We start from the raw sequence: 12,564 nt of genomic DNA on the forward strand, positions 1-12,564 counted from the left end.
AGTATTGCCACAGATGGATTTACATTAGAGTTAACTGAAAGCGCGGTGGGTCTCATGAAGACGTTAAAGGGTGGCTTTGACATGGATAACACTTGCAGCGGAGCGTGACGAAGCATCATTAATTGATGCCCTGGGAATGAGAATGTGTTGTTTAGATGAAGTGAATTGCACAATATGAGGCCAAGATGTAGCCACAAACAAAAACCAAGGGGATGTAACAGCTGCATTAAGTCGATCGTTAATATTGTTGGATTTTTTTATATCATGCAGAAAGAGTGGCGGGAGGATCCTAAAGGAGTTTTCAAGAAGAAGGTGGCTCGCTGTGTGCGGAGGAGTCAAGAGATGGCTTATGACTAAAGGCTTACTCCAGTCACCAACACAGTAAGTACACCTACCTGTCAGGATTCATGGTAGTGGAATCACACACAGTTTGGGGGCTGTACACATGCTGCGTTTTTTTGTGCCCTTGAATTCATTGTTTTTAATGTAGATGCGCAGCAGGCAAGTTCAAACACCAGAGCAACGCTGTCACGGTGCACACATGTTCCCAAGTGCCCTTAAATAAACGAGTTCAGCTTTTGGAATGCAGCAGCACGCATCACGTGTCATGTGATGAGGATGAACTAATCATAGCCAACAGATATCTCTCCCTTCTTACATAAATATCAGTCTGTGGTAAATATGGAGAAGTTAAACATTTTAGTGCAGGGCTGCCAGAGCTTTACATCTGTCCCACAACAGGCCTCCACACAAACAGCGCCTGCAAGAAGATCAGCTCTGCACTCAGGATTTCAGGTAAGTAGGCTATATGCTGCTTGCTGCTGCACTCTTGAAAGCTGGCACAGAAAAGGCACAAAACTTGCACCCAGCCTCTGACCTTGCATTTCACAGGTGGTTACAGGCACTGCATATGTACGGCCCCTTACTGTTGCTGCTCATCCAGGTGATGTCTTCTCTTGTAAAGCCATGCAGCGCTGTCATTTACACATTAACAAATGAAGAAAACCAAACCCAGATGTTCATTTTGTTTCAGATTGGAACTGCACAGGGGATTTGACAACTGGTTACACTTAAGTCGGCTACATGACCACGGGGATGTCAACATCAACTAGTCACCAAAACAAGAAAAAGACTCACAGGAAAAAACCTTAAAACCCCATATTTCCCTACTAATTCATGTCTTGCAGTTGCTGGTTGCTATTTATACATTTTGCTGAATGGCAGTGACATTCATGCTGCCAAAAGTTAGCTTTTACTTTCCCATTTTCCACCATCAGTTGCTCGAGACACTATTTCAGGTGAAGCATTTAACTTTCTCTGTTGTGTACATACTCATCAGATTTTACAAGAAACCATCCCCTTTGATAAATAATGATAAACCATTTTGTTAGTTTACTTTCTATTTACCTATTTATTTAGAGTGAGACTGCTTTAAGATGCGTATCGTCTGTTATGGAGGGTTTTTTGTTTATTTTCAGCCTGCCACACTGAGCCATCCAGTCTACAGCTATTTCATCACTTATGCAATTTTGCAGTCATTAAAGAGATAGATGTACAGACACTGGCTCTCCTTTCCCTGCACACACCCTCAGTGTTCTGCAGAGAAAGTGGTCCTCCTCTACCCGAGGGGCGAACTTCTTATCACCCAGCGCTGCCTTAACTTTGAACGCCAGCGAAGGACACTTATCTCCAAAAAGGACTGCATCTGGAGGCTTGTTTTGAATCCAGACAAACTATTGTGGACAAACCAAAGAGAATAAACCAATAAATATATATATATTTTAATTAACCTGCTACAGTTTTTACTTGTGTGAATATGAAATGTGTTTGTCTTTGCTTGGAAAACTTTTGTGAACACTGCACGTGTGCAGAGAAAATGCACTCACCTTGCCTTTGGGAGAGGTGGTGTGTAGATTGTACAGTAGCACTTAAGATAGGCCTACACCACCCAAAAATGACCTGCTGGTCTTTTTACGCTTAGTATGGAGGTAATTTGAGTGATAGGTATGCAGTGGTATGCAGTGGCACCCACTTTAAGTCAACAAATTAAACATTGTGGAAAAAACCCAACTAATAAACCTCATTGTAGACGTGTATGAGTGATTGATGAACTGTGTGAAGTGCAGTAAGAACAAACCAGAGTCCCACATTATTTTTCCAGTCTCCATGATTGCTTTATTGAATTAAGCACCAGCTCAATATGGTCAACATCCAGATAAGTGAAGACATATCTTTAAACTCAAAGAGTATAAAATCATCTTAGCAACACAGAAGCAAAACCCCCACCCTCACCCAACCCAAAAAGAAAAATCCATCCATCCGTCTTGCAGGTGTAGAATAGAAACTGAGTCCTGAGTCGTTTACTGTCCAGGAGCTGACAGACTTTTGTTCATGAACTGCCTTTTGACAAAGCACACCCACCACTGGAGGGAAAAACAACAACAAAGCAACTCATGTTAAATCGTCCAAAGCTGCTGCACTCAGACTACCTGAGGCAAGATGGGTACCTCACAAAACAGGACACAGTTTGTTTTAGTGCTCAACACCTGAACCTGTACTCAATATGTTATGCCATGTATAGATTCGATGGATGTGCTGTGTTCAAATGAAGAACACCTATTTTTCCTCTTACCTGTAGTGCTGTTTATCAATCTTTATAGTTTTTGTGAGTTGCAGAGTGTTGGAGATATCGGCCATAGAGATGTCTGCCTTCTCTTAAATATAATAAAACTACACGGCTTTTGGTGTTTGAAGCGTCAAAAATAATTTTGAAAAACTTGTGATAAGTTTCATGTAGGAACTATTTTCTTTCTACCGAACTACACCTGCCAACTGTTTCACCACGCGGGGGGAAGTGTGTATCTATTCATAGATGAGAGACTCGTCTCGTGCTCACGACAGCGTGAGATGTTAACATAAATGTCGTTCTCCTTGGCTGAGCTTAGCTCGCTCAGTGGTGCTAAGTGAGCTAGCAGTAGATGCACGCTTCCTTCTGTGCAGTGATGCGGTTGGCAGGTGTCGTTTGGTTAAAGGAAATGGCTCCTACATGATGTTGCTCACAGTAAGGTCTATGGATTATCTTGATTAACCAGGTCATGATTTCTGAAAATCTTTGAGTTTTTCAAATGTATATTTAAGCATTTTGAGCACCATCTAGTTCTGATATATTTAAAGAGAAGTCAGACATCTCTTCAGCTGAGATCTCCAACACTCAGCATCTTACACTAAAACAATCTACACAGATAAAAAGCACTTCAGGTAAGAAGAAAAATATGTAGTTTTGGTTTTGGGGTGAACTGTCCTTTAATGTTCCTATATTAATCCTTAAGAAGGCACTATAGCTCAGTATTCTGTAATGCCTTCTCAAGTTGTCTGTAGTGTTATACTGAGGATGTCAGGCTCACCTTGCTGGGTTTGTCTGTCTGGGGGTCAAACACGCGATCACATAGCCTCAAGCCGGTTTCCTGGCGGATCTGCTGGAGGTACGCCCTCATAGTATCTGGGAAAGGTTGCAGAGCAAGTGTTATCATCACCAAACACTATCAAACTAACACTAAGGAGAAGTCACACCATAGCATAATATTTATTACTGCTACATTAACACTGGGAAATAGGACCTCAGGCAGTAAATTTTTGATGTCCGATCTTTATATTTTCTTACTTTTACGAAAAAAAAAAAGAAGCCAGTGTAAATATTCAGTAGTAGTTTAAAGAGCTGTGACAATTCCAAAACAATTATGGACATAGTGTTGGTTCAGTAAAATTGACACCTCAGCCTCGACATATCTCCAGGGATGATAAGTGTCCACACCCACTGTATAAGAACAAGGCTAAGGGACATCGCATAAGCATGAAACAGCACTTTCACCTCAGATCCTAAAAGCTGGCGGGGCTCTGGTCAGCATTGCTATTTTGGGCTTGATATTACTTCAGGCTGGGAATTATATGGAATATGAGAAGGGTACAAGGAAACCGGCTGAGACCAAGCGAGTGAGTTCTTACCATCCTCCTGCTTGTTTGCAGGTTTGACATACATAGCGTTGAGAGGGAAGCCAGGTTCCCCAGGAATGGGAAAGTTAGTGATGCCCAGAGTGTACATCTCCTTCTCTCCCTGGCTTCTGGAGCTGCACTGTAAAGAGCAACCACATACACCAATGCTAACAGTTAGGTCACCTGTTATAGCAACACCTATTTAAATAAGCATTCCGGCAGCTAATTTCTCCTCCCTGTGTGTAAGGAAAACAATTCACGTTCTATTAAACATTTAATGGCTCAGTGAAAAACATCTGGTAAGCCCTTGTGGCTTTTTTAAAAACCCTAACTTTAGCACAAGCCTTTAAATTGCTGCTACGCATCTCAAAGTTTGCATGAAGCCAGTGTGCAGACCTTTCCCACTGTCAACTCTACATTAACAAACATGCAGTTTACCTTCTGTAGCCTCTTTAGGCATTCAGAAATGTACAGTGTGACATAGATCAGCGTCCTGTCAGCCTCATTCTGAAAGAAACAAAACACACAGATTAGCACAGTTCCAGCCAGGTCTGAACAGTAAATGGTTACGTAGGTTAAATCCTGAGCAAATATGCATTGCTGAGGGGAAGAGGGAGAGCAAGCTGGGGCATGTGAAAGAACGAAATCCACAGCTGCTTTAAGACAGAGAGAGAAAATGCATACAGGAACAAGCACACTTGGAAGGTACATACTTGTCCCTCAGCCAGGTATCTTTATGAACAAATAAGAATTCTACTCTTCTTTATGTTTCTTATTTAGTTCAATTTTACTCTGTCAAATATCTACAGGCAGCAAAGTTATGAAGACTTTCTTTAAACACTCTGGCCACCTTTTAACGAGGGATAAATGCAGGAAATACAAGTGACGGTAAAATTCTTACCTTGATTTCGTAGTTCTTAAAGAAAACATTGGCCTTGAAGTAGTAGATAGCTTCATCAATGATGTCTGACTCAATACCTGGAATGGAAAAAAGGTATTACTAATTGAAAAGGCTCTCGATTCAATACTAGAGCTGCAAATAGTGATTATTTTCATTGCCGATTTATCTACCAATTATCTTCTCCATTAATTGATATAACCAAGTTAAATTTAAGACTTTTAAAGGACTTTTTAATACCACCTTATATGAAATTTAAGACCAAACCTGCAAGTTAGTACTTGTTGAACAGAAAGGAAAAACTTCAACAATTGGGTGAGTTTAAGTTTCGTGTATTTAATGGAATAAGAATAAAAATCTTGTCATAAAAACTATTTATTGTTGCAATTCTTTGGCCTGTCAAATGATTTTAAACAGTCGCTGGGTCTGTCAGGCTGTTGAAATTTTCGCAGCAATGTGACTGACATTATTTAGGACCCATCAAATCTGAATTTAAGACAGTGACTTTTTATGACCATTAAGAAAATGTAATTTAAGTCTTTAAAGACCTGCAGACACCCTGAAATAGTGAAAATGTCAGTGTTTCCTAAAACCCAAGTTGAAATTCTCAAATGTTTTTTTCCACAACCCAAAGATATTCAGTTTACTGTCATAGAGGAGGCAAGCAACTAGAAAATATTCACATTTACGAGGCTGGAATCAGAAAAGAATAATTTTATAGTCAACAATGTATCAATTAATCGTTGCAGCTCTTGTCAACACAGTCTGAATCTGCAACTTGCTTGTACAAGTGTTGTCAAGCTGTTTATTCATGCAGAGTTATTTCCTGTTTTGGTCACTGCACAAGTTTTTTGAATGTGGTGAAGCTCTATTTTTGTTTTGTGATGTAATTGTGATACACAGGCTGCTAAGAAATGACTCCAGTTTTTAATAACCTTATAACTGGCATATTTGGCACTTATTTTGGCCCCACTATGACTGCTTTTGTTTTGCAGATTATGATATTTTTTAATGATCTTTACAATACACCAAAATCTGAGAAGTGCAATAACTTGACAGACACAAAGAAAAGCTTTAAGCAAAGTCTAAAGACATTAATGAAGAAGTTGAACTTCAGGATGCACTCTTCAGGCCATATATGGAAGTAAAGCTAAAACATGTATCAGGAACTGAGCAACGTGTCATCACACTGCAACAAAACTAACTCCAGCAGCTGGGAATCCATTACAAGCTAAACATAATGACAGTGTTTCTGTGATTGAGGGGGGTTAGGTTTGCTTCGTGTTAATTAAAATGACCACACAGCCTTACCGTCTCCTCTGGCTGGTCCTTTGAACTGGGTTTTGAGGGGAAGCAGAGCCATGTTCCCCACCAGCCTGGTTTCGGGGATCATCAGGCTTGAGTGATACGCCTTAAAAAGAGGCAAAAAGTTGCTGTCACATACATTTACCAAGTGACGTTAACTAGGAGTTATATTGCTGTTACATCGCTAACATCTCTGCTGTCATCCCGTGTGATTTAACGACTATGCTAACACGACACCAAGCATTGTATTTTAACAGATACTAAACTAAAAATAATTTGCATAAGAGTTAAAAAGGTGAGTTTGCGATTTCTGTCATGCAAAACGTCACTAAATTGTGAGCAGATGCTAACACAGCTAGCCAGCTATGCTAACGAGACTCCACATCAAAGCTAACGCTAACTCGGAGGCCCCGGTGTCACCCAGCTCCGTTGCTATGCAGGTTTTTTGCTCTAAAGCCCACAATAGAAGCTTCAACTGCTCAATAATCTTTTTTAATTTACTCACCGGCATGTTGAGTGATAAATATCAGTCCAACTGCTCAGCGAGAGACAAATACGAGCACCACCGGACCCAGCTTCCGCCTGTCCCACCCTTCAGTTTTACAGGAAGTGGCTACGTGCTATGTAGCGTACCGTCCACACGGGGATGCTAGCACACCGGTTTTATTCACACAGGAAGTCAGGCTGTATTTTGTGTATTTTTTATTTAAAAATAAAGCAGTCCACTTGTATATTTTGTCTAATATTTTATTTAAAAAATATAGCATTAATAAATGTATTTAATAACTCTTTTAAAACTTTACACTGCCCTGAATGGACTCATATCACACATTTCTGGAGTCATCAAAGCAATACGCAAGAACAAAACCTCAGAACATACATGACACAAAATGTCCACGATCTTTAGTCTTTTCCACACACATGTCCCTTTTTATTGTCCTTGTATTCACGTGCCATTCTTCATCTGGACTTGACACAGTGTATCCTGGTTCTTTATCAAAATGTTTTTTGTTTCTGTTTCGACTCTGACCCCTTCATTCAGTATTCCTGGATTCACACGACTCCTCAGCTGTCCCCTTTGTCTTGAAAAGCTTCATCATAATTTAGGTTAGCAGGCTCCTCTTCAGTTTCCTGTAGAAAAGGAAATGATGGGAAAAACAACAAAGGAATTATTCATCAAATCATGATAATTTCCAAATAAATTGTAAGTACACCAAATTGTTAAAGGTCCAGTGTGTAGGTGTTAGGTAGATATATTGGCAATAATGGAATATAATATAATATATGTTCTCTGAAGTGTAAAATCACCTGAAAATCTAAATCAATGTTAGAATGAGCCATTTGACTGTTGACAATCATGTGGGAACACAGAAGCAATTCACTTTAATATCTTTTGGGGTGCCACTTGGTCACCCTTTTTTGGACTAAAATTCATGTCATTCTTGAATTTTTTTATATATTTTTTTAACCAAAAAAACCTTTAATTGTGAACTGATATACCTGATTAGATTGGGGGAACTCGAATGGAGGAAAAAGGATAAATATCTGCTAAGAATATTATTGATGTTGTGTAAGAAATCCCTAACCAAGAAATGGTGGAAAAAAGAAATACCTAGTATTGAGGAATGGATTGACATGGGATGTAATATTTATGTAATGAAGAGAATGACTTTTAGTTTGAGAACACAGAAGGAAATCTTTATTTAGAAGTCGATGAAATGGTTAGTCTCAAACATTAGACCTGATTTTGTCTGAATAAGTACTAGAAACACATTGTGGTGAGATTAGCAGCCCTTAACTGTCTCTGCATGTATGTCTTGATTCAACATCCTTGTTAGCACAATCTATTGATCTGTTATTTATTAATTACAAAAAAAGAATGAGCCATTTATACGGGGGATTGGCAGTAGTCCAGTATGGACAAACCAAACACTGACTCTAAAGAGGGCCATCTGCGTTTTGGCATCAGCCATTGTAGTTAGCAGCCCCTCTGCGACAGGCGGCGTTGGAAAAACAGATTTTTTAATATGAAACTGCTTTATTCAGTGTTTATACTGCTTTGAATCACCACGTCTGTTTGATCTGGAAAGGAAAGACCTCTGCGGATAATGCGGCTCCTGGTATAAACCCTTTGAACGTCTGGATTTTAAGTTACCAGAGACAAAAGGTGAGCACAGATTAGCAGGTTCTACGTTAGCGGCCTGTGTCTGATATGGCAAACATCACTTGACAAACACTGATTTGAAACGTAAAACTGCTTTATTCAGAGTTTTTACTAGTTAAAATCACCTGGTCTGTTTGTTTTGGAGAGGAAGAGACCTCTGCAGATAATTCGGCTTCCAGTAAAATCCTCTAGAACAAGGAACACTGAAGGAATCCTAACTGGGTGAAGTTTTAGCTAGTTGCAATTTGCATTGATCAACGCTAAATGCCACTATATCCTCCTAAATCTTACACACCGGACCTTTAAATGATATCTTGCTGTGTTTTGTATTTGTTAGTTTCTTTACCTTTGGCTCCTTGAACTCCAGGTCCTCTCCATACTGTATAGAGAAGTCAATGTTTTGCAGTACTATGTTAATACCCTCCTCATCTGTGCGGTCAAAAGGCAGGAATCTCACCATGCTGTAGTCATCAATCTGGACACAGACGAAAAGACTCATAAGAAAAATTCTACATTCTGATCCAAAATTAAACACAGTATCATATTAAGAGCTTCACTTACCAGACCACAGATGGCTGAAGTCAGCTTCTTGAACTTTGTGCTTCGGATGGTATCGGAGTTATCTTCCATCATTGAGTACATGTCTGGGTCCAGGTACCTAGTGATAAAAAAGCAAAACATAACTGAGGTTCAGACTATTAAAGAACTCTCTTTAATGAAAGAACGTCAAAGACAAAAACCCCTCTCTTATTTGGGTCTTATGCAACTTACTTCTCAATCTCCTTCTTGGCCTTGGGATTCAGCAGGTCCATTTTTGTCATGATGTTTACTTGAGGGATCTCTAACGACACCATGGCACTCAGGGCAGCCATCACTCCTGAGATGAACTGCGGATAGAGACAATAAAAGATGTGAGACTTCACGCTTGCTTTTATTACTACATTAAGTGCAGATATAATGACACAGAAGAGACTGTCTGTAACCTTAAAAGACTCCACCATGAACTGGGAGTCCACCAGAAAGACCCCACACACCCGAAACTCCCACTGCTGGAGCTGCTCCACCAGCTGCCTCATTACAGGGAGGTGTGTGTACAGTTCAATCTGACCTGCAAGAAGAAAACCACTTGTCAAAACTGTGCCACAGCTGTAAAACATAGCGCCACAGTTTTAATCTATAGTGCTGATGTAAATACAGTTTACACAGTAACTCATAATTACAATGCTGTAATGAAAATTCTGGCAAATCTCATCTTAGTTTCTCCCATTCACGTGTTATCTTTCTTAAACGAATTCACCTTCTCCTTTAGTTGTGATGGTTGTTAAGCTGTCTTGATTGTTGAGGACAGGAGGCCTATTTTTTTTTTACTATCATTATTACAAGTGTTTTAAAGGAACATTCACCCTCCAAATGACCATTTGATATCAATTAATCACCAAGTGTAACGTTGAATTTGTGAAGAAAACTTAATGGAAAACTCAATGGAAAATGTAGCTTTATCCATGCTCTCTTAAAAGCCAGACCCCATTGAAAAAAAACATTAATTTTACCATGCTCAATACAGGGGCTGCTGATCTACTGCTACCTTGAGTGGTAGTTTGTTTTACATTATTGTGTGACTTTCGTGAATCCAACCTAATCTATTAAAACATGAAAGTCACACAATAACACAAACAAACTAACTGACCAAGGCAGCAGTAGACCAGCAGCTCCTGTGTTAAGCATGGTAAAATTACTGTTTTGTAAATGGAGTCTGGCTTTGAGGAGAGCATAGATAAGTTTTACTTTTAGTTTGGTTCCCTTCAGAAAGGACTGTCTATTTCGAAAGTGCTGAACATACAACTGGATAAATGAGACTTGCATTATACTGCATGAGTTGTGTGAGAGTTTATACATGGATTTTTATGATATGGTTGTTTACCTGGACAATCAAACAGTATGTAGTCATCCTCTACGTGACCCAGGCTCTCCTCGAGCCAGTCAAAATTATTGGCGAAGTACTCCATGCAGAACACCAGGCCTCCGTTAGGGCCAAATCTGAGAGAGGCGTCCTCCATCACGTCATCCACCTGAATGAGTTCACGGATGTCTGTGGACACAAAGACAGTGAGGCATAGAGCAAAATAACAACAACTAAACAACACCAAATAAATATTAGCATGTAATTCAGGACATTTATCTCACTAACAATGTGCAGTGCAGAAAGAATCACGTTCCTTATTAATACACTGTAGCAAATGCAATTCAATAAGCGAACTACTAGGGGTAGGTATCACCAGAGGAGCCACCATACAATATTATAACGATACTTAAGTCCCAATAAGTGGTACTGGGTATTGCGATAAAATATATATTGCAAGTATATATTACCTTTTTTGAACTGTAAATTATGTCCCCACAGGAACACTTTGTCATCACCTCTTTTATCTAATATGATAACGTTTTCAGTCTGTTTTTTATTGTGTCTTTGTAATGCCGTAGACTGTAATGTAGACTCTTTCAGCGAGTTAACATGAGTTACCATCCCCACAAAGGGGTCTCACAACACACATCATCTCTCCCTCTCCTCTCTCGCACTGTGCACACAGGAGTCGGTGTCGTCAAGTGATTTTGTCATAAACCTTTGGTAATATAAACCTATGTGAGGCTCAATGCTCGACAAATAACTACATATATGTGAATGTGATAGTTGTGGTATCATAACAGCCTGTCACAGGTTACAGTGTGATGATTAGAGGAGAAATGGCAGAGCACAAAGGTCCAGGTGGGGAAAAAAACAACTCAATCATTTAGGATTTTGCTAGAAGACAGAAATCACCTGTTGATTTATAGATCCCAGGGGTAAACTTTTTTTGTATTTGGGAGCTGTTTAAATGTGTAATTTGTGGTAGATGTTATTTGTTGAACTATAAATATTGTATACAGAATCTGAATTTCACTCTGAGTTACTGTTGTTGTTTACAAACTAAAGAAACGAGATCATTTGTGTTTAGTTTTACTTAATATTTTGAGGCAAACTGTTAAATTATATCACTTATTTTGTTGCTATACTATCTTCTTTAATGAATAATGCATTTTTTTTAAATCATTTTTAATAATTCCATTTGTCATATCGTCATGAATATCGTTAACACAAAAATACTCTGAAATATTATATATTATTATTCTAAGGCCATATCACCCATCCCTGGTCAGAAGCTGTGACATATGTTTATTTATGGTAAAGGGAGGGTCATGCATTTCCCCATTACATTACATAAATATAAGATAAATGAAGCCATTCCCCGACTCTGATAAACAAAGTATAGTCCCTAAGTGAATGTAATCTGTAATGCCGTATTCACCTGCCATGACAGGGTAGTCAAAGTACTCAGCTGCTGGGTCCAGGTTGACCACCTGCGCTGAGCGGTTCAGGCTCTCTAAATGCTGGATCATGGTGGAGCAGTACGTACTCTGAAATGGAAAAACAAAGCTCTAACAATACACAGACAAAAGGCAGGTATAGTTTAAACTTGGTCTGTGTGGATAAGACTACCTCATGCCTTTAGCATGGCGCTTTAGCCGGATAGCATAACAAGTCATTTCAGCGCGTGTAACTGAGTGACTGATGACGTACCTTCCCGCTGCCCGCCGGGCCCATCACGAGCTGTGCGAAACGAGGCATTTTGCCTCAATAAAAACGCGTTGTTTTAAAGTTAAACCCCTTTATTCGCTAGCTACAGCTAACTATAGTAACTGTACTGATGCCTTAGGACTTCTTCTTCTTGTTATAACGGAGAATCACGCCCGTTGTAAGTCTCACTACTGCCATGTTGTATGTAGAGGCCAAGAGGGGAACTACACTCACAGGCCTCTATTAGTTCACCTTGCTAGTCCCGTTTTGGACCCCTTTTGCCTTCAGAGCTGCCTTAATTCTTGGTGTCATAGATTCAACAAGGTGCTGGAAACATTCCTCAGAGATTTTGGTCCATATTTTCATGATAGCATCACACAGTTGCTGCAGATTTGTCGGCTGCACATCCATGATGTGAATCTCCCGTTCGTGAATCTCCCGTTCCACCACATCCCAAAGGTGCTCTATTGGATTGAGATCTGGTGACTGTGGAGTACAGTGAACTCATTGTCATGTTCAAGAAACCAGTTTGAGATGATCTGAGTTTTGTGACATGGTGCGTTATCCTGCTGGAAGTAGCCATCAGAAGATGGG

At 39.6% G+C, this 12,564-nt stretch overlaps 2 protein-coding genes and 1 long non-coding RNA gene across 3 annotated transcripts; 1 reads left to right on the top strand and 2 right to left on the bottom strand.

Annotated features, from left to right (window-relative positions):
* Positions 1-27: 27 nt before the first annotated feature.
* LOC126387390 (uncharacterized) lies at positions 28-1,785 on the top strand. Its single transcript, XR_007569640.1, has 2 exons — positions 28-381; positions 1,034-1,785. It is a non-coding gene; the product is annotated as an uncharacterized LOC126387390 (long non-coding RNA).
* Positions 1,786-2,149: 364 nt separating this feature from the next.
* On the bottom strand, positions 2,150-6,835 carry arpc3 (actin related protein 2/3 complex, subunit 3). The gene is made up of 7 exons (XM_050039917.1): positions 6,699-6,835; positions 6,200-6,299; positions 4,892-4,968; positions 4,429-4,497; positions 4,003-4,129; positions 3,405-3,499; positions 2,150-2,423 (listed from the first exon to the last, which is right to left on the bottom strand). Exons 1-7 carry the CDS (start codon positions 6,702-6,704, stop codon positions 2,361-2,363), a joined length of 537 nt encoding a protein of 178 aa, XP_049895874.1. The 5' UTR covers positions 6,705-6,835; the 3' UTR covers positions 2,150-2,360.
* A 71-nt stretch (positions 6,836-6,906) lies between these two features.
* gpn3 (GPN-loop GTPase 3) lies at positions 6,907-12,142 on the bottom strand. The gene is made up of 8 exons (XM_050039915.1): positions 11,974-12,142; positions 11,702-11,810; positions 10,279-10,446; positions 9,341-9,465; positions 9,129-9,244; positions 8,919-9,015; positions 8,704-8,832; positions 6,907-7,324 (listed from the first exon to the last, which is right to left on the bottom strand). The coding sequence occupies exons 1-8, from the start codon at positions 12,019-12,021 to the stop codon at positions 7,259-7,261; spliced, it is 858 nt and encodes a 285-aa protein (XP_049895872.1). The 5' UTR covers positions 12,022-12,142; the 3' UTR covers positions 6,907-7,258.
* Positions 12,143-12,564: the final 422 nt, after the last annotated feature.

This window comes from Epinephelus moara, unplaced genomic scaffold (assembly GCF_006386435.1).
Source record: "Epinephelus moara isolate mb unplaced genomic scaffold, YSFRI_EMoa_1.0 scaffold395, whole genome shotgun sequence".
Taxonomy (NCBI): Eukaryota; Metazoa; Chordata; class Actinopteri; order Perciformes; family Serranidae; genus Epinephelus; species Epinephelus moara.

Coding starts and splice junctions, on each gene's coding strand:
- arpc3 (XM_050039917.1), bottom strand. Junction 4,969..6,199: donor AGGACCAGCCAGAGGAGACG/GTAAGGCTGTGT, acceptor TTTCCATTCCAG/GTATTGAGTCAGACATCATT. Junction 4,130..4,428: donor GCCTAAAGAGGCTACAGAAG/GTAAACTGCATG, acceptor TGCTCTTTACAG/TGCAGCTCCAGAAGCCAGGG.
- gpn3 (XM_050039915.1), bottom strand. CDS start 12,021: ATGCCTCGTTTCGCACAGCTCGTGATGGGCCCGGCGGGCAGCGGGAAG. Junction 10,447..11,701: donor TGACTACCCTGTCATGGCAG/GTGAATACGGCA, acceptor TTGTGTCCACAG/ACATCCGTGAACTCATTCAG. Junction 8,833..8,918: donor CTTCAGCCATCTGTGGTCTG/GTAAGTGAAGCT, acceptor GTCTGTGTCCAG/ATTGATGACTACAGCATGGT.